General features: G+C 44.2%; 2 protein-coding genes across 2 annotated transcripts; both read left to right on the forward strand.

The window, feature by feature from the left end:
- Nucleotides 1-1,444: 1,444 nt before the first annotated feature.
- On the forward strand, nucleotides 1,445-3,950 carry LOC128306805 (cytochrome P450 4c3-like). The gene is made up of 5 exons (XM_053044419.1): nucleotides 1,445-1,688; nucleotides 2,344-2,459; nucleotides 2,521-2,800; nucleotides 2,869-2,938; nucleotides 3,008-3,950. The coding sequence occupies exons 1-5, from the start codon at nucleotides 1,445-1,447 to the stop codon at nucleotides 3,948-3,950; spliced, it is 1,653 nt and encodes a 550-aa protein (XP_052900379.1).
- A 4,850-nt stretch (nucleotides 3,951-8,800) lies between these two features.
- Nucleotides 8,801-18,173, forward strand: LOC128307359 (cytochrome P450 4c3-like). Its single transcript, XM_053045150.1, has 5 exons — nucleotides 8,801-9,020; nucleotides 12,111-12,226; nucleotides 16,542-16,821; nucleotides 16,898-16,967; nucleotides 17,051-18,173. Exons 1-5 carry the CDS (start codon nucleotides 8,801-8,803, stop codon nucleotides 18,006-18,008), a joined length of 1,644 nt encoding a protein of 547 aa, XP_052901110.1. The 3' UTR covers nucleotides 18,009-18,173.
- Nucleotides 18,174-19,083: the final 910 nt, after the last annotated feature.

Genomic DNA, 19,083 nt, shown 5'->3' on the forward strand with positions numbered 1-19,083 from the left:
ATCTGTGATCAAATCGCGATTAGATTATTCTTTATGTTAATGACAGATGTAATACAGATATTGCGAGTCGATCGCTAAACTAAATAATCATCAAGTGTGAAAATATGTGACTTAACAAGCGATAACAGTTGGAAGTTGACAGTGTAAGAAATAAAAGTAAGCTTGACCAGCGGCGGATCAGACGGTAGGCGGAGTAGGCGGTCGCCTAGGGCCTCGCCGTGTTGGGGGCCCCAAACATCTTGTGCCGATTGTGCGATTTTTGGAAATTTAGCAGCAGAGTTAATTTATAGCACATAATCTAATTCAAAAGGTAGAAAATTGATCGATAATATCCTTAGATTTTATATATCCTTGGTTAGATAATTTTTTTTAATTTGATTAGCTATATCGGCCCGGTTAAACGGCTACGCAAGAGAAGTATGCAGTGTATTCAAACTCCTTCTTGTTTATCGGCACGACATCTTTAGGATGTTTATGCCTACCATTTCTATTTTTTTAAATTTATTTACCCGTAAGATAGTCAGTGCTGCGTACGGAGGTTTGGTGGTCCAAATGAAATTTTTCGGTGGTCCTATCTTGTACAGACCGACTGCGCTACCAATACACCATCTGGCCGCCCCGTGAACCCTTATATGCCCTTTTACTTCAACCTATTCACGTATTCTATTTCTTGAACGGGATTTTTTCATCTGCTCGTAAATGATCCTACCGATGGAAATTAAACGATATCGCACCAGCCAGTGAGGAAAGACATATTTGGCAAGCAATGAAACCATCTACCTGAACCAGCGGAAACACTAATGAGACATAATCAGCGCTCATCGTGCAGATAAGGAATTTTGTGATTTTTTCTTTTAAGGGGTGAATTTCCACACCTCGTCTCGTTAGGTCATTACGGCGCATCGGCGCACGTTCGTCTGAACAAAGACGTTAAAGAAGTGTTATAGGCATTAAACAAAAAAAACACACACACACCCATACCCCCATATGATCATCCCGAGCAGGTGATGCAAACGGTTAACTTTAATTGATTTATCCACCGCGTTTGTCACTGTGGGCACTGAGGAAAGTGTGAAGAGTGCATTAACATCACCCAACGGCGTGGAAAGCGTTGCCTAATTGATGCGACTTTAATTAATGGCGTGAAAATGATCCTCCCATGCATGCATGTTTAGCCGATTGTGCATATCCAGTTAATGCGTATGCGTCTTATTGGGACGCTATGTGGATTACGCATTTCGGGGATGTTAATGACCATTATAATTTTTCACTCGAATAGTTGTTGCAGGCTGGGGCAGATATTTTTTTTTTTGCCTACAGTGGTTCGCTTCTTTATATATAAGCTCGCCGCATGCTGTGCTTTCCGGTTTAGTTGACGATTAGTTGCCGAAGGTGCTGTAGTGTACGCGCAGTGTGCAGGTGTTGCTTACAAGTGTTGCTTACCATGGCTTACGGTGATTCTGTGCTTACCTCCACTGTTGGATCCAACAGCTGGACTAGACAGCAGCTCATGGAAAGTGTACCGAAAACCAGTGTTCTACTGCTAGTGACGTTCATCTTTATCGTATGCTGTTTGGCAGCGTACCTAGAGCGTTATCGTCGCTTGGTGCGACATATCAACCGTATACCCGGTCCAGCTACACTACCAATCATTGGCAATGCACTGCTTATCAACGCTGACCGCGAAGGTATAATCATCTCAATCAAACAGAATCAACTGCAGGAAGTGTTAGCATCATTCACCAAAGGATAAGCTGAAACAGTATCATCAGTATGCGATTTAGTTCCTTTCATTTGTGTCAAGTGCTACACGTGCGCGTCAACCTTCACGTGGTGCAGGGGAAATTAAAAATATATGTTATGCGGATTGCATACTGTTAGGCGCTTTTTTAATTGACCGTGAAATTAGCCCTGTTATACGTCCTTTATGGAGCGCCGTGAAATATTTCATGAAAGATTGCTGAAAAGTTTCCAGTCCTTTCGATGAGTTCATTTTCTGTCATTTTAAATTCCAGATTAGTTTGGTGCAACCGATGACGTTTAAATTTTCTACATCGTGGTGGCATTTTTAAAGGGTTTATGTTGGTTTATGTTTATGTCTTGAATCCCTCAATTGAAGATATAATGTTTTAAATTAATAGAAACGTAATTGTGAAAGTAAAAGAACACATGAAACACGATTGACTGTCAAGCCTTGTTGAGCGAAATTCTTCATCAGCTCACATGAATGAGCTGTAGAGCATAATGCCTGATGATGTGGTGCAAAACGTGCTCTATTTAGCAAACAAAAAAGCAATTTTAACAATAATTGTTTGATTTTGTTGTCTGATTGTATCCCTACAGAACTCTTTAATCGCATTATCGCTTCGCGTAAGCTGTATGGACGACGGCAAGGTATTACACGCATCTGGAATGGAATGACGCCCTACGTACTCATATCCCAGGCACAAGCAGTTGAGGCACGTTTCCAATGTAATCCACTCAAACGTTGCGCCCATATAAAGTGTGTCCTATTTATAGAAGATACTCAGCAGTACCAAAAACATCGAGAAGGGTCGTGACTACGAATTTCTGCAACCATGGCTCGGTACCGGTTTGCTGACAAGCCCCGCGAGTAAATGGCAACACCGGCGGAAGATCCTGACGCCCACATTTCACTTCCGCATACTGTCGGACTTTGTGGAAGTGTTCAACAAGCAGTCGGCGGTGCTGGTGGAGAAGCTAGCGAAAGAGGTAGACAACGCAGATGGATTCGATTGTGTTCGCTACATCACACTGTGCTCGTTGGATATTATTTGCGGTAGGAGCGTATGAGATAGAGGGAAACGATGATGATTGATCGCTATATGTCATTTTGCGTACTTTCAGAAACTGCCATGGGATGTCCAGTATACGCGCAGCAACAATCCGATTCCGAGTACGTTCGGGCACATGAGAAGTAAGTCGCAGATGGCTCTCTTTATTCTGGGAACTTCAAACTTCAATGGCATTCACTTCACCGTTTCAGAATCGGACAGATAATGCTCAATCGCCTGCAAAAGCTCTGGTTACATCCCGACCTTATCTTTCGGTGCACTCAGCAGTACCAGGATCAGCAAAGGTGTCTGGACATTCTGCACAAGTTCTCCTACCGCATGATCACGGAACGGCGCTCCATTATTCAAGCCGGTAACGCTAAAGCGCACCTCCTAGTGGACACCAACAACAATAGCGAAGCTGTAGAGTCACTTGAGCGCTCCTCCGCGGGCCGCAAGCAGCTCGCCTTTCTCGATCTGCTGATAGAGGCGTCCGACGGCGGAAGGGTGCTGTCCGATACGGACATAAGGGAGGAAGTGGACACATTCATTCTCGGCGGACATGATACGACCGCCACCTCCATCGCGTGGACCTTGTTCCTGCTCGGCACGGACCCCACCGTCCAGGCGAAGGTAGTGCAGGAGATCGAACAGGTGATGGGCGGCGATGGTGAACGGTGGCCAACGATGCGCGAGCTGAACGAGATGCGATATCTCGAGGCGTGCATTAAAGAAGGGCTCCGGCTGTACCCGAGCATACCGATCATTGGACGCCGGCTGACGGAGGATGTGCGACTCGCGGACCATCTGCTACCGGCCGGCACAAACGCTGTCATTGTCGTTTACCAGCTGCACCGTGATCCGGCCGTCTTTCCCAACCCGGACCGCTTCAATCCGGACCACTTCCTGGCGGATGCGTCCCACGGCAGCCCCAAGCAACCGCGCCACCCGTTCGCTTACATCCCGTTCAGTGCGGGGCCGCGTAACTGCATCGGGCAAAAGTTTGGCGCACTGGAGGCCAAGGCGGTACTGGTGTCCGTACTGCGGCAGTATCGCGTCGAGGCAGTGGATCGCCGGGAGAATCTCACCCTGTACGGTGAGCTGGTGCTTCGCTCCAAGGGTGGATTAAAAATACGCATAACGAAGCGTAAATAAAATTTAAGCAAGTGCTGTGTGTGTGTGTGTGTGATTTGTGATCTAATATTACTAGAGATTTCTAATTTAGGCGCATTTAGTAGTTTTTAATAGCGCAAATGTATAAAGTGGGAACTAGACACTTCTCATCTGCGGTGGGCAAAAGTTTGTCTTAATGTCAATTTAAAACACTTTGTCCTTATTAGTCGTAATAACCTCAAGAATTGGAGACCTCTCAAGTCCCGATGAGATTTGGTAGACCCTCCGTCGTGTGAAGAACGTCAACGCTACCACTCATCCATCAGGTGACGGTAACAAATGTGGTGAAAAATTTGGATCAGGTTAAATCCAACACGATGGACATTTGCAGACAAAAGAGTGACACAAGAGTCTTTTTTTGAATTCTGATATTCTCACAATAATAATAAAAAAAACGAAACAGGAAAAATAAAGAATCCTTCAGTTCTTTGAAAAGTCCTGCAGCTTATATTAGTTCCACGGCTACTGAGATCACCTTCGAAGAATTGTAAAGGGATCAAGTACTGGAAACAAACATGTTAGAATGATTTGACCTGTTTGTTTACCCCTTTATTATACATATTGTAATGTCTTGTGTATATCTTGCTCATTCAATTGCCTGTTGCGGCCTCTACCAACTAGCTCATCCTGTGATCCAGTGGTCGGCAAGTACTCAGGTGAAAGGTATCCAAGGTAATTACCTACGGTGATGTGTTGATGTTGTGGTAATCTATCACGAATAGCTATAATTTCATGTATTACTACTTGAAAATCGAGACTTGCTATAAAATCTGTCATTTACCATGAGACTTTCTAATATCTCTTATCCAGTCGTCTTTTTGTCGACCACTGAAGCTATACATTCTACGAAAGCAACAACGAAAAAAAAAACAGCGATAGTTCCACTAGTGTTCTTCGACTGATAAACAGCAAAACGATTGCATGCACCGGCCATCGGTGGTAACCTCGACTGCTTATTAAATCATCGACCGCTAATGACCACCGATCGTTGCCGCCACCACGCTCCACATTCGAAGAAGTAAAAGTTTAGGCCGGGGTTGCGATGCAAACGATGCGGCCCGACCGGCCGGCCGGGCGACTACCAAGTCGGAAAGGAAGCTGGCGGGAAGCCTTGATTGGTTCGTCTGTTGGGGCAAATCGTAAATAGCAAATACTCCGAATGAGGTAAAGTGCACGGAACGGAACAAAACGGATATCACCCGGAGTGAAGTGATTGTGCACTCGACCGGGTATACCCCTCTAATTGAACGACTTCCCAACACGTACAACGGTACAGAGTTCGGTACACCAGAATAGGCATTAAGAGGCATGCACTTCAATCAACGAGAGAGAGAGTGAGTGTGTGTTCCCTTCCCACAGTTGACCCCAGTGTCGATCGCACGGATCACCCAAGATCACCCAGTAATGAGGGAGGGGAGAGGAGGGGGGGCAATGGGTGGGATTGCCCATTTAATGGCGCACAAGGTGCAATCTGCGGTTTTCGGGGTGTTCACCCGGCGGTTCGTGGAGTCGGACACGTGTGCGGCGTGGCGCGACATGTCCTGGTCGGGAGTTGGGAATTAAAAAAGGATGTGATACACCACCAGATCAACGACCAACGGTTCGTTTGTTCGCCGGGATGGGTGCTACATAATCTTATGCGGTTCCCGACCATGCGGTGATCGATTCCGACAGGTTCAAGGTCGTTGCAGACATTGTTACACACACCGTCCGGCGGTGCGTGCCGGACACGGATTGACTGTTGACCCAACCGTGAAAGGCGTCAGCGCACAGCGTGTATGTACCGATGAGTTGAGTGAAGAAAATTCACATGTTTCTGTCCGTCTTTGTCATGGAGTCTCTTGGTGCACTGACAGCTCTCGGAGTGCATCATTCTGGAGCCGGAACGAAAACAAAACCAAACCAAACAATCGCACAAAATTAAACCAACCACCGAGTTCTGCTGCTCAGCCCGGACCCATAACCGTGCCTAAAGGCGAACCAAATCGTCCTAAAAGAAGGGGTGATAGGGCGATTACCGTCGGTGGCCTCGGAGGTGCGAAGTACACTCATTATTAATGATCATATTAGCACGCCCGTACCGGCACCGATACGGCGCGCGATGACAGATGTAATAATCTTTTAAAAGCTTGTTGAAGAAAAATGTAACCCCGCACCGAACCATTCCTCGCATGCCATTCCGGGGTGGGGCGCTAATTGATGTAGACCATCGGGTCCTAGCGTGATCGTGAGCTCTGCTCCCCTGCCAAATGTTCGCCAGCAATCGACAACCGAATTCATGAACCATACTACAGTTTCCTTCAAACAGACTGACGGATCTACAGATCCGTACTGTACAACTACACCTTCACTTCCGCCATCATCCTGCGTACATCTCTCTCGTCAACTTTGGCCTTTCTACCCCACATCACATATGTTTTGACAGAGAAACGAATGTAGAGACCCAGCTCAAAGTCTCCACAAAAAAAAAAAACAAACAACAACTCCTGTTTGCATCGCGGACAGCGTACCAGGAGCACGGAAGGAAGAAATAAAGCAACAGCACACTCTGCACCTTCACCGGGGCCGATGATCGATGCGTGCGCGGTGCGCAAAACACTGCAAACACCGACCGGTCAAAAGGTAACGAAAGCAATTTTCTTGCGCTTTAACCAGCGCCGCGCCCTATTATGAATGAGGTCTTAATTCCAGGCATATTAAGGGGAGTAATCGATTTATGCAATTAGCTACAATAATAAATACATTGATAATAATGATAACACTAATAATAGCTTCCTCACTGACTACGCATTGTGCAGTGATTGTTGACATTAAAGTGACGTGCAGGTTAGCTGGGACGGCTTCTTAAGTGGCACTTTAGATTCAATTTTACCCCGCGGAAGGGTATGTATCCATTTTAAAATTGTCTTCGTGTTTTAACTTAATAAAGAATGTAAACAATACAACCTGTTCAGAAGGGGAAATAGCACACATTAAACATAATAGTAAGTTTTAAATTTCGAGTTGAACTTTGAACTGTGAAAACTCCAACCATTCCATCTCAACTTGGGGCTTATGTACCTTCTCTTCCCTTCAAAGCCTTTATAGATTAGATTACTTGGTGACATTCAAATAACATGATGAACATGAACTCTCTATCAGCGAGATTCTTTCAGGTCAACGGAGAGATAATAAAGTTCATGCCAGTGAAGTTTAGGAAAGTCTTCCAGACATCTTTAGGCCCAATTGATCCAGTAAGAGACGAAAGAGATCTATAAAGTCACGTGTCAAGTCAACTCATCACACCTGCAAGGTTAGCAGGTAACTAAGGTTTTGTTTTAGTAGTTTTCTAAAAACTACTACTACAAACGACTCAACATTAACTCTATGATGTCTATGCCATGAGCTGGCGCTAAGATCTCGGATCTGGAAGTTTCTGTTCTAAAGCTTAAGACCTGGAGACACAGAGATTTCTTGATTACACCAAAGGGCCGTCTAGTGGTCGTCGTGATAGATCACAGAATTTCTGGTCTGAGGATCTAATCTTTGTATACTGATCTTGACTTATTCAACATTATGTACGACAGCATCGAACAACTTGTTTTGCACATGTTGCAGAGTTTTCCATTACCGACCGATATTATTTGAATGGCCCATCGATCAGACAGTGTAAGTACTTCCTGTTCGCTAGCAAAGGACTCCATCGATGCTAGTAATACCTGCATGAATGTCGCCCTTCTGTCAGCTTCTGACAGCCATCTGTGGGACGTTAAATTTAATGAGACAACCATTTACTGTCACTACATTAAGCGAGAGCAAATAAATTAAAGCATAAACGCAACGAGTAGAACAGTAACTGACAGCCGACCTCACATGCTTTCCAATGTGAGACCATCGGTAGGAAAAGGAAACCCCTGCGCTCGTGACATTCAATGTAGAGCAGTACCGGCAGCAATTGTACCATGCCGCTGACAATAAATGAATAAAGTAACTATCAATAAATACCGAGCAAATGCTCCACCCAATCTCGTTAGACGCAGTCGTGCAGCAAGGCCTTACCTTAACATTGTCTTTAAGCATCCTTAGCCCTGACAGTTATCGCTGTAAAATGACAGAAATAAACAAAACCGATTCGGCGTACCCGTCCACCGACCGTCAACTGCCCGGCCGTGCGGATAGCGTTCGTTTCACCTGTCCGGCCGTTCGATCGCACAAGTCCGACGGTGATCGTTCCCATTCCCGAGCGTTACACTCGGACACGAACGCTGGTCTAATCCGTTCCTGCTCGTTCGTTCGCGCAATCGTTGCTTTCGTGCGTACGCACAGCATTCGTCATCTCTGCACGCGCGCGCTCTCTCTCCCCGCGGTTCACGGCTAGCGGCACACGCTCTGCCCAAAGGGGGAGCTTATAAATATTGGACTATCGGAAATGGACTAAGTCAGTGTGCGGTGACTACTTCTCGACAGCTGACACAGGTTTTTGCGCGGTTTGGCGTGCAACAGATATACCGCTGTGGCACGTTTCCCCGGGGAAGGTGCGCGTGTGAATGTTTATTCTTTTACATTTCCCATTCTATTTGTGTGCCCGGAAGCACTAATGTGCGGTGTAGTGCAGTGAGCGGGTGCGCGCGTGTGGCCAAGACAAAGAACACTAAACAGTGCTTTCACCAACGGGTTTTAATTCTACGCGGTATCGGAGCATACCCTCTAACGTCCAGCGACACGACCAGCACCAACCAAAAATCCTAACACCTATCAAAACAAGTACGTGTGGTGCAGAATAAAGGCGAAGCGTACCAGACCAGAGCTTCGTGCTTGCAATATTCAAACGCATTTGAGCAGGCCAGGCAAGCATGGAGGGCCTTCTCGGCGGTAGCCTGCTGTTGAGCAAGCTGTCCAAAGTGTTCACACTGTTCTCGCCCGTAACGCTGCTGCTGCTGACCACCGTATCCTGCGCAATCTACGTGTACAACCGCCGGCGTGCCCACATTGTGCGGAACATTGAAAAAATTCCCGGCCCTGCTGGGTTACCCATCATCGGCAACACGCTGCACATCAACGTGGACCACGATGGTGAGTAGATGGCAATGCAGTAACGGTGACACACTCCTGCGATGGACGAATTGGTTCCAAAACTCGCACCACCGCGGCCTTGGGCCCTGTTTGTCCCTAAACAGCAGCTTAAAGATAGCGCTCCAATCGCACGCTGGTCGTCATCGTTAAAGAACCTTCAAACCGCACCACTTCCTTGTTACCGACCTACTCCGGTTCATTTCCTGCTTTAGCGTGCCAACGACGGTCACTAACTCTAATCACCAGCACAAACAAAATCCTTTAGAGGCTGTGAATTTGTCGGCCGAATACCAACCGAAACGTTTCAATCGAAGCATCCACAACACACATCGAAGAGGTCGGAGCGGGGTCTTCAAACACAGCGACAGCCATCGCTGTTGTTATCAACCTCATCATCACCATCCCTACCACACTGCATCTGGGTTAACAAACCAGCGGCAACTCAACCCCAACACGCCAAACGAGATGATATTTTGTTCGCCTGAATGGGCTGTTGGTGTTTTATCTGTGCGTGTCTAGCTGGTTTTTCTTTTACGGGTGACACGTACCAAACGAGCTTCTCAACAAAACATTTGCATTTTAAATTGTGCCAATCGAATGAGATGGGGAGCAATAGTTTTGAATATCTCGTATCTGTGGGGAGCTAGTTTGTTATTAAGTAATATGTTTAGAAATATTTTTTCCTAGAAAGGGATTTCTAAAACATCGACTAGCGGGAAAGGGTTCGTCGCTTATTTTTTTTAAAACAAGTCTTTCGTTTTATCGAACGGTTTATGCTCATTATTCGATATTGTAAATTATTTTATTTGCACAACAAGTATCGAAACGATAAAAATAACAAATTGAACAATAAATAAAACAATAAAAAAATAATAAATGACTTTTTTGATACAGAAAATCGCAATAATCGCTTCGATATTACGAAAGACTTGAGTGCTAAAAAAAACAAGCGACGAACCTTTTTTCTCGCACGTTCAATAATCTTCCGTTCGCGTTCGCACGTACGGGAAGAGCAAAACCCGACCAAATGTGTGGTGGTCAAGGTGAGCACAATTACCTGCACTGTCTTCAAGTGTACTTGAAACATGCGCTCACCTGCACGTGCCCGAGCATTTTCAAGTTGAATGATTTTGAGATTTTCACTGTCAGGGTAAATGGGCGTCCTGGCGGCTCGGTACGCTCGGTGTACGATGCGCGCAAAATAGAAGGGCCCGTTTGCATTGCGAAAGCCACCGCTGCTACTAGCTGGCTGCTTCGTATCGGTGTTACGGGTGTCGCCGCATAACATATATCCGCCCTCCGTGTGCATCACCTTCACCTGCCCGAGCTAAACGAGCCGAGTCCGATTGGAGAGGTTGCATAAGCGGACCAGCTAGCTAGCTAGTAGTAAAAAAAACTAATAAAACTAATCATTTTTCCTACTTTTAACCATACCACGGTATACGGTATACCGGTCACCGGGCCATTCATTCAAATGCGTTCGTACAGCATGCTCGCCTAGGGGGCTTTCGTAAGATCTTACCAATCCCGCCCGTGAAGCGAACGAATACGCAACCCCGCCACAGAGTGTGTTTTTGGTGGATAGTTCGAACAAATGAAACTAGCCGTTTTAAAAACCGATTCCAAAGCGCGACAGACACAACTTTACAATATCTCCTTGTTGCTTTTTTTTTTTCCTTAGTTATTCTCCCTTTTCCTCTTGCTTTCGTGCAACAAAAAGGGAGAGTTCAGTGAAGGGGTGAGTTTCCTTCACTCTTCTTCTTTGCCTGCTTTTGATCAATCACTTGTTGAACGAAACCCGCTTTCAAAGGGGGGGGATTTTCGGACCCGCTCCCCGCTTATTGCATCCTGGCAAAGTTGTACAACCTTCGCCTAATCTTCAACCTTTTTTTTGTTTTTTTTTTCTCGGAGAAACTAAAACCTAAGGAATAGGCAACAACTGGTGACATAATAGCGGGTTGATGAAGGTTTGTTTTATATTTGGTAAGATCAAATCCGGATAAATCGATGCTTGAAAAATAGTCAGGGTGAAGAATGCTGCCTGGGAAGATCTTTGTAGAAGCGAGAGAAAATCATTTATGATATTGATTAATATGACTTATTGTCGTATCATTAATTTAAAAGATTCAACCTCTTTATCATTCTTTTTTTAACTTCTCTCTTAGGGATATTTCATTTCCAATCCGTAGGAACACATTCCGAAAACAGCAGTCAATGAAACGTTAAATAATTTTTAGAAAGATCTAAAAAAAACTGTTAAATATTAAACAACTTTCACAGCTCTCATACGATGAGGACGATGCTTTTGCCAATGCAATTTCAAACGATTGTCCCAAACTCGCTGCTTTAAAAAAAAAGATGAGGCGAATTTTGACTCGATCTGGGGTTTTTTTTTTCAAATACCATATGACGAATGGACGATGACGGTGATGGTGGATGGGGTACCATACCCGGTACCCGGTACCCGGGGTTTGGTTTGAAAGATGCGGTTAGTTCATTCACAGTTACCGTAAGCTATTGTGCCTTTGTGTGTAACACGCAACACGCATTTTCCCAGCAAATTTTCTTTCCACAGACCTAGATGTCGTCCACCCGGTCAGCTGTTGCACAACCCAATGCTAAGGTCTTTCACCGAAATAGTGCGATGATGCAAAGGGTGTATACAATGATACGCGACGAAACCGGTATGGGGTTTTTGCGTTTTGACCGCACCTAACCTTGGCGCTAATCATCCCAGATTGACACATTGTTAAAGAAAAAAACAAACCAACGTTTTTGAAAAAAGCTTTAAACACCAACACCAGCATGCAATGGCGTGGCGGAATAGTAAAACTTCCAACTCATCTTGCAGCTAAGAGCGAAGTAAAGAATATAAAAGTGGGAAAAATTTAATCAAACGAATACGAAACTTTAAAAGAATCCGGAAAAGGGGAAAACCACTTCAAATTAACCATAACGTTAATGGGTATGAACTGCAGCGAATGAATTTTGTTTTGTATTTTCTCTTCAAGAACTTCGTTGAACCATTTGCGTCAATCTAAAAATGAGTTTGCAGTTTTTTTTACAAAACGTGTACGATTTTTCTTTTAGAAATTTTCAACCGCATCATCGCTATTCGGAAGCTGTACGGGCGAATGCAAGGGTTCAGCAGAGCCTGGAACGGTCCATTGCCGTATGTGATGATCTCCAAAGCCAGTGCTGTTGAGGTAAGTATTCCAATACACCATTTTAACATAATGTTGAAGATTAAGCCGTACGCCGTACAGAAACATTGGTCTAAGAAGAACTACCTTTAGTGTGTTTTTAGAATACATCTTTTTTATTCGAAAAGACGTCAGAGATATCGAAGTTTACCTCCAATAAAAATCTCACAACTCTCACACTAACTTCCTGTGCAATTCTGCGAAACTAAAGCTAAAAGTTTGTATAGTCATCATATCGTAAAAGGACAGCGTTTTGTTATCATCTGCACCATCCTCCTGTGAGGTAAAAATAGAGGAAGTGTAACAAACCTTCAGCAACCGAATCGATCATGACCTCGGCATTGTCTCTACGGTTTGTTGATTAAATAGACACGATGGCGCTAACAACGCGTTACTTCCGAACATGCCTTGTCAATAAAGCATCAGAGGTCACCTCCCCGAAGCTAAACACTACGCCGAAGTAGAGCAAATAAAACAATACTGAGCAAGAGGAAAATACGGTTGACCAGTCAAATCCATTTGAAACGGCATAAAAATAGCCATGCGGGAAATAAACGTACCTGAAAATGTCGTAAAGTTTATATTATTATGATTGCAATCAAAACCCCTCCCTCCACTTAAGTTATATAAACTTAACTATAAAAACCTTCATACACTTTTTCCGCTTGTATAGCAACGTACCTACACGCATGTCCCTGCAGATGTATACAGCAAACAATAGACGATCTTTAAAATATCGAAAAACTCCATTAGAAACGGAATGTAAAATCATTCCAGTCGCGCCGGACGCTGATCTCACTTTCAGTACGTGTTTGACAGCTGAAAATATGTGTGGTTAAGTTAGTATTCATCTGGGATGTTTTATTTATTTTGTTGTTTCAAAGGTCACCATTCGAAGATCAAAGTATCGTCGGTGCATTCTGCCACTCAACCTCAAGCCTCGCACCGCCAGATATTTTGGCACGTTAGCATCATAAAGATTCTTGCCAAAAAAAAAACAAGTAAAAAGAATACAACAGATTACGTTAAAACCCTGCTCAGCTTGATGTTTTCACTTCATACTCGCAGCGAAAAGCGAATGTAAACAAGTTTTGCTGTGCGAACGGGATACATTCCCAACTTTAAACAGAAACCGTGCCATTAGATTAGGATGCCAAAAAAGAACCTTCTGGATCTTGCAAAACCAGAAAGACGAGCACACTAACACCGCTTACTATAAGCGGGAAGTGGAAGATGAACACTGTAATCACGCCAAGAACATCGGCATAGTCATAGAAATTCATGTTCTGTTCTGTTCTTTTGCAATAGATCTTTTAGTACATAATAAATGTTCCAACTACTGGCAACCCCAAGTGATTCTTTGAAGAGTCATGATTCTTCAGTGATTGCCTTGCATTATACTCTTTGCTTCATGCATCTTCAGAGAATTAGGAATCTCAAGACATGCATGAATGTTTAGAGAAGATTCACGACTCTAAAGACATTCATGAGTTTTCAGTTACGATTCTTCAGTAATTCTTGGATCTTTAGAGATTCTTGAATCTACTGACATCCATAATTCTTCAGCATTTTTTAGAATCTATAGATACTCGCTAACCAGACAACATTTAAGAATCTTCAGAGATTGACGAGTATCTTCAGACGTATCTTGATAGATCTCTTCGACCGATAATTCGAATGATTCCTCGCAGAAGCTTCGTTCTATCTCATTCGGTGAAGTTTCCAAAAATATGTTAATTAATTACTTGACAAATGTGCTAGTTGCTAAAAATGCTGCTTGATATTCGCCAAGAAAGCTTAGCATACTGTCAATTAGTTGCATATTTTAACATGCAGCCTTCGGCAAAACTTGTTTTAAAGTTTCTTTATTTGCTTGTATTTTCGGGAAAACAGTGTTTATTTCCTGAGCTACAGACGTCATTCACCGAATGTAGGAAATTCGATTCATTGGCAATTTCGCTACGGTAGAGTTAAACCGGTTAGCAGACATTAGTCCGGCTCTACCCACTGTTCTATACAGTCACTGTCACAGTGTGCAGTTTAGAAAATACACAAAACAACCGATCTCCACACACCTTGAACAGGGTAAGCGGTGTGAGAAGTTGTTTTTGAAATGGGTTGTTAACGTCGTCTAGACAAACGGCAGAATATTTCACGTATCGATTTGCATTCTCAGGCGACAACACGGTCCCGCTACTAACGCTTGTGGTGCTCGGATTCGGGATTTAACTAGCGAAAGTTTTCTCACGAATCTGCCACCGTTCAATGCCAGTTGCGGGTAAAACAAATCTTTTTTAATCACACTCCATTACGAACCGACAACGGCAACACGATACGCTAAATTTCATCTAGCAAACAAAAATAACGAGAACCCATGTTAACGGTTGTACTTTAACTACGCAACAAAACTGACCGATGAGATTGATGGCCATTGGATGGAGCTGAACGTCTTTGCCGGATGCCGCGGCTTCGTTAGGCATCGCTGACTGACTACATTATACAAATTTATTTATCGCCCAACCAGTGGTTTTATTTTCGGCAAATGGAGGTTCAACACCATGCCACCTTTTCTGCCCCATTTTGTTGCTTGTAATCGGTACCAATAGTGTCCAATTAAAATAATCTTTGTTGATTACGCATTTACGCGTTTGTTTCGCAGTAGTACACATCAAGCGGTTAATGTATCACCTCTGTATCGCCAGCTACATTTTAATTAATGCAATTTCTTTCCACTAACAAACGCAACGTATTAGTCATAAAAAATATATTTAAAATTATGTTACAACAACTGATTGCATAGTGCAACGCATACGCAGAGAGCATCGACATTCAAACTGCAGCAAGTGCCCACTACCAGCAGTGAGAGTCTATTATGAGCTGCAGACAACAACCTTCGAATAGTCGTATCAGAAAATAGCGTTCAGAAAGAAGGAAAAAGAAAAATCCCACACGTGTCGCCTTTCAGTTTTGTGTGTCAGAAGCATATCAAACTCCCCACCACCCACAAATAAAAAGACAAACAAGAAAAAGAAGCAAACGGCGTCCTCGAATCCGGACCCCCCCCCCCCCGTTCAAAAATGGTCCGGATTGCCCGTCTCTTTTTATTGCCAATCTGCCAACGGCTTGCCGAGAGATAAGTTTTCGATAGAGCTACGGACGCGTCCGAAAAGTTCAAAGCGTTGGAAGCTACTCAACGCTTTCAAACAGGTTGCGGAACATAAATTTCGATGATCTTACATTAGCGTTTTTTTTGTTTTGGTGAGCCGAATAGTATTAGAGTGCATGCAGTGGTTTGTGTGTGTCTAGATTTTTTGTTCCTTTTAATCAACTGCATTTTAATCTCAAGGAAGTGTGCACATTAGCTAAAGAAGTCGTCTTCTTTTATCGTATCGATCTCACATCCACTCCCAACGACCTTGGGATTTCAAGATCGTCCGTTGCTCTATCATGGCGTACCATGGCGTACCGAAAGACTATTTCCCGACACCTATTCCGCATACAGCAACCTACAATCATTCTTGAAATCATAAGTGCAAAAATGTTTTATGTACAAATTTTGGGTGGAAAGTTTGTTTGGGCCCCAAACATTAAAAGGAACTTCATTCGTAGGTATTTTCACGTGTCAATCGTCCAAGTTATTGTCCAAAAGTCCAACGACCCTAGTGATTCAGCTGTGGTTCGAGGATAGAAAAGCGAAGAATATGAAGTGCTCGACGTCTGGACAAACACTTCGTGAGACGGGCATCCTTCCGAGGTTGCACACTTCATCTTGGAGACTTGGAGGAACATTCTTACCTTCGCTAAGCATTAGAATAAATATAGATTGGTCCAAATATCGACCAGCACAATGCAATCTAACATCTGTCAACCAGATATGGCATTATTGATACAGATGTGCGGAATGGCGCAAATTTGTGTACGGCAAAATAAATCATCTCAGGCATTTGAAGGTATTCCTAGCCGGAACTCCGCTAGACATCAAGTCGCAAGATCCTAGAGGTGTTGAAGAACAGCTGGGGTTATGGAAGCTGTGCTGACGTCGTGTTGGAAGATTCTGACAATGGGCAATATCCGGGAGTGCTCACGAACCAGAACAGCAAACAAGAAAAATTATCAGCAATATCTGTGACGCTTGCTGTTTTTTTTTTCAAGCATTCCACTTAGTTATCGGATTGTGTATTTGCATACCTGATGCTCCTCGCGAATTAACCTTGGATATTTGAATATCTGATCCTTTTTCGCGATAAAAGGTTAAAGCAAACATTGAAATTGAATAACTGCTTTATTATCTAACGTGTGTCTGTCCACTTCCTCGCAGCGCATCCTTGGCAGCCAGAAGCATATCGAGAAGAGCCACGATTACGAGTTCCTGAAACCATGGCTGGGCACGGGCCTGCTTACCAGCGCGGGCAAGAAGTGGCATCCGCGACGCAAGATCCTGACACCGGCCTTCCATTTTAAGATACTGGACGACTTTGTGGACATCTTTCAGGAGCAGAGTGCGGTGCTGGTGAAGCGCCTGGAAGCGGAACTGGGCAACGAGCAAGGATTTAACTGCTTCCCGTACGTGACGCTGTGTGCACTGGACGTGGTGTGTGGTAAGTAGAGCTCAACCACTGACGACATACTGACAGCATACTGACGACATCTTACGGTTCACTGCACACTCTACAGAAACGGCCATGGGAAGACAGGTGAATGCGCAGTGCAATTCTGATTCCGATTATGTGAAAGCTGTGTACCAGTAAGTGTGCGAACGGAACCAGATTTCCAGGAATGTTTTTTGGGGATATTGGCTGGTAATACCCTAACTTTATGTCTCCTCAGAATTGGAAGTATCGTGCAAAATCGGCAGCAAAAGATTTGGCTACAACCAGATTTCATCTTCAAGCTAACGCAGGACTATAAGGACCACCAGAAGTGTCTCGGCATACTGCACGAATTTTCCAACCGCGTCATTCACGAAAGAAAGGAGGAGATCCGGCAGCAAAAGCTAGTTGATGACAAGAACAACAACAATGCGAACCGCCGTACCAACACGAACCAGGACGGCAACAACAACAAGGACGACTATCTCTCGCATGAGGAGCTCGGGCGCAAGAAGCGGCTCGCCTTTCTGGATCTGCTGATCGAGGCGTCGCAGGATGGTACGGTGCTGTCCCACGAGGACATCCGCGAGGAGGTGGATACGTTCATGTTCGAGGGTCACGACACAACGTCCGCCGCCATCTCGTGGATTCTACTGCTGCTCGGTACCGAACCTACCATCCAGGACCGGATCGTCGAGGAAATCGATCAGATCATGGGCGGTGACCGGGAGCGGTTCCCAACGATGCAGGAACTGAACGAGATGAAGTATCTGGAGGCCTGCATCAAGGAGGGTTTGCGGTTGTACCCGAGCGTGCCGCTTATCGCGCGCCGACTCACCGAGGACGTGGATATCGATGGTTATGTGCTACCGGCCGGTACTACCGCCATGATCGTGGTGTACCAGCTCCACCGCAATCCGGAGGTCTTCCCGAACCCGGACAAGTTCAACCCGGACCACTTCCTGCCGGAGAACTGCCGCGGCCGGCATCCGTACGCGTACATCCCGTTCAGTGCCGGGCCGAGAAATTGCATCGGCCAGAAGTTTGCCGTGCTGGAGGAGAAGTCCATCATTTCGGCCGTGCTGCGGAAGTACCGGGTGGAAGCGATCGATCGAAGGGAGAACCTAACACTGCTCGGGGAGTTGATCTTACGCCCGAAGAATGGTTTGCGCATACGTATTGCAAGACGCAACTGATGCATCGGTCAACCGGTCTGCTTGGCATAACTGTCCGCTACTAGGTCCTCACATAGCCGGTGAGAAGGTAGTGTGCGAATACAGAGCAACATTACGATACGACTAATCATAACCTAACATTTAGCATTTGGAGCGTTATGACAATTATGTAATATATATATATATAAAAAGACAACATAAACGGAATCGTTCCGCGAACTTCGTGCACACTGCACAGTTGCTCAGTTATGAATAAATCAACACGTTTATTCATAATTTGACCAATCTGCAATGTACTGCTTTTCTGCTGCTTCTTGCGAACTGGTATTGTTTGGGGAGTTTGGTTTAGTGTGTGATTCATTTCGTGTTTTTTTTTAATTTTATAGCACGTATCTTGCATACGCATGTATATATTGGTTTTTGAATATATACGTTATTATGTAAGCTACCATAGTCGCTATAATTCTCGTACGTGGATATGTATCGGCAAACTCTCACTAGAAGCTATACAACACAATCTTGAGCATACAGTTTGATTTACTACAGACGGTTCCTGACGACAACGAAATGAAATTCAAGAGCCAAAGCCTTTCTTATACACAGCAGCAAGATTGTCGAGCTACGTACTCTTAGCGACGTGAAGGGAGGGAGTGATTTAAAATGATTTATAAGATTACTACAATAGGGTAATAAAGTAAAAGGCGTTCATCTTAATGTGTGATATTTTCTACCGCTGACCTCTGCATTTGACTTTATCCGAAAAGTATGCAAGTAATTAAACTACAATAGAAATAACAAAACAATAAAATACCAATATTACTAGAGAATGGTTTACATTTCCCTTTGTTTTCTTTGTTCAGAATAGATATATGATGGAATAAAATCTAGTTATACACACTGCAAAAAATAACTTTCTTCTAATGCATATTAATAATTTGTATTTACGACGTTTTGATACTTGGTACATTCATTCATTCATCGCCTGCACACATGTTGACTGTAGGCCAATAAAGGTGTTTATGATGATTTCAGTAAAGCATGAAAATTTGCCTATTTTCGCTGAATGGAAGCGCACTAACACCGCCAGCTGTAAAAC

This window comes from Anopheles moucheti, chromosome X, assembly GCF_943734755.1.
Source record: "Anopheles moucheti chromosome X, idAnoMoucSN_F20_07, whole genome shotgun sequence".
In the NCBI taxonomy this organism is placed as follows: Eukaryota; Metazoa; Arthropoda; class Insecta; order Diptera; family Culicidae; genus Anopheles; species Anopheles moucheti.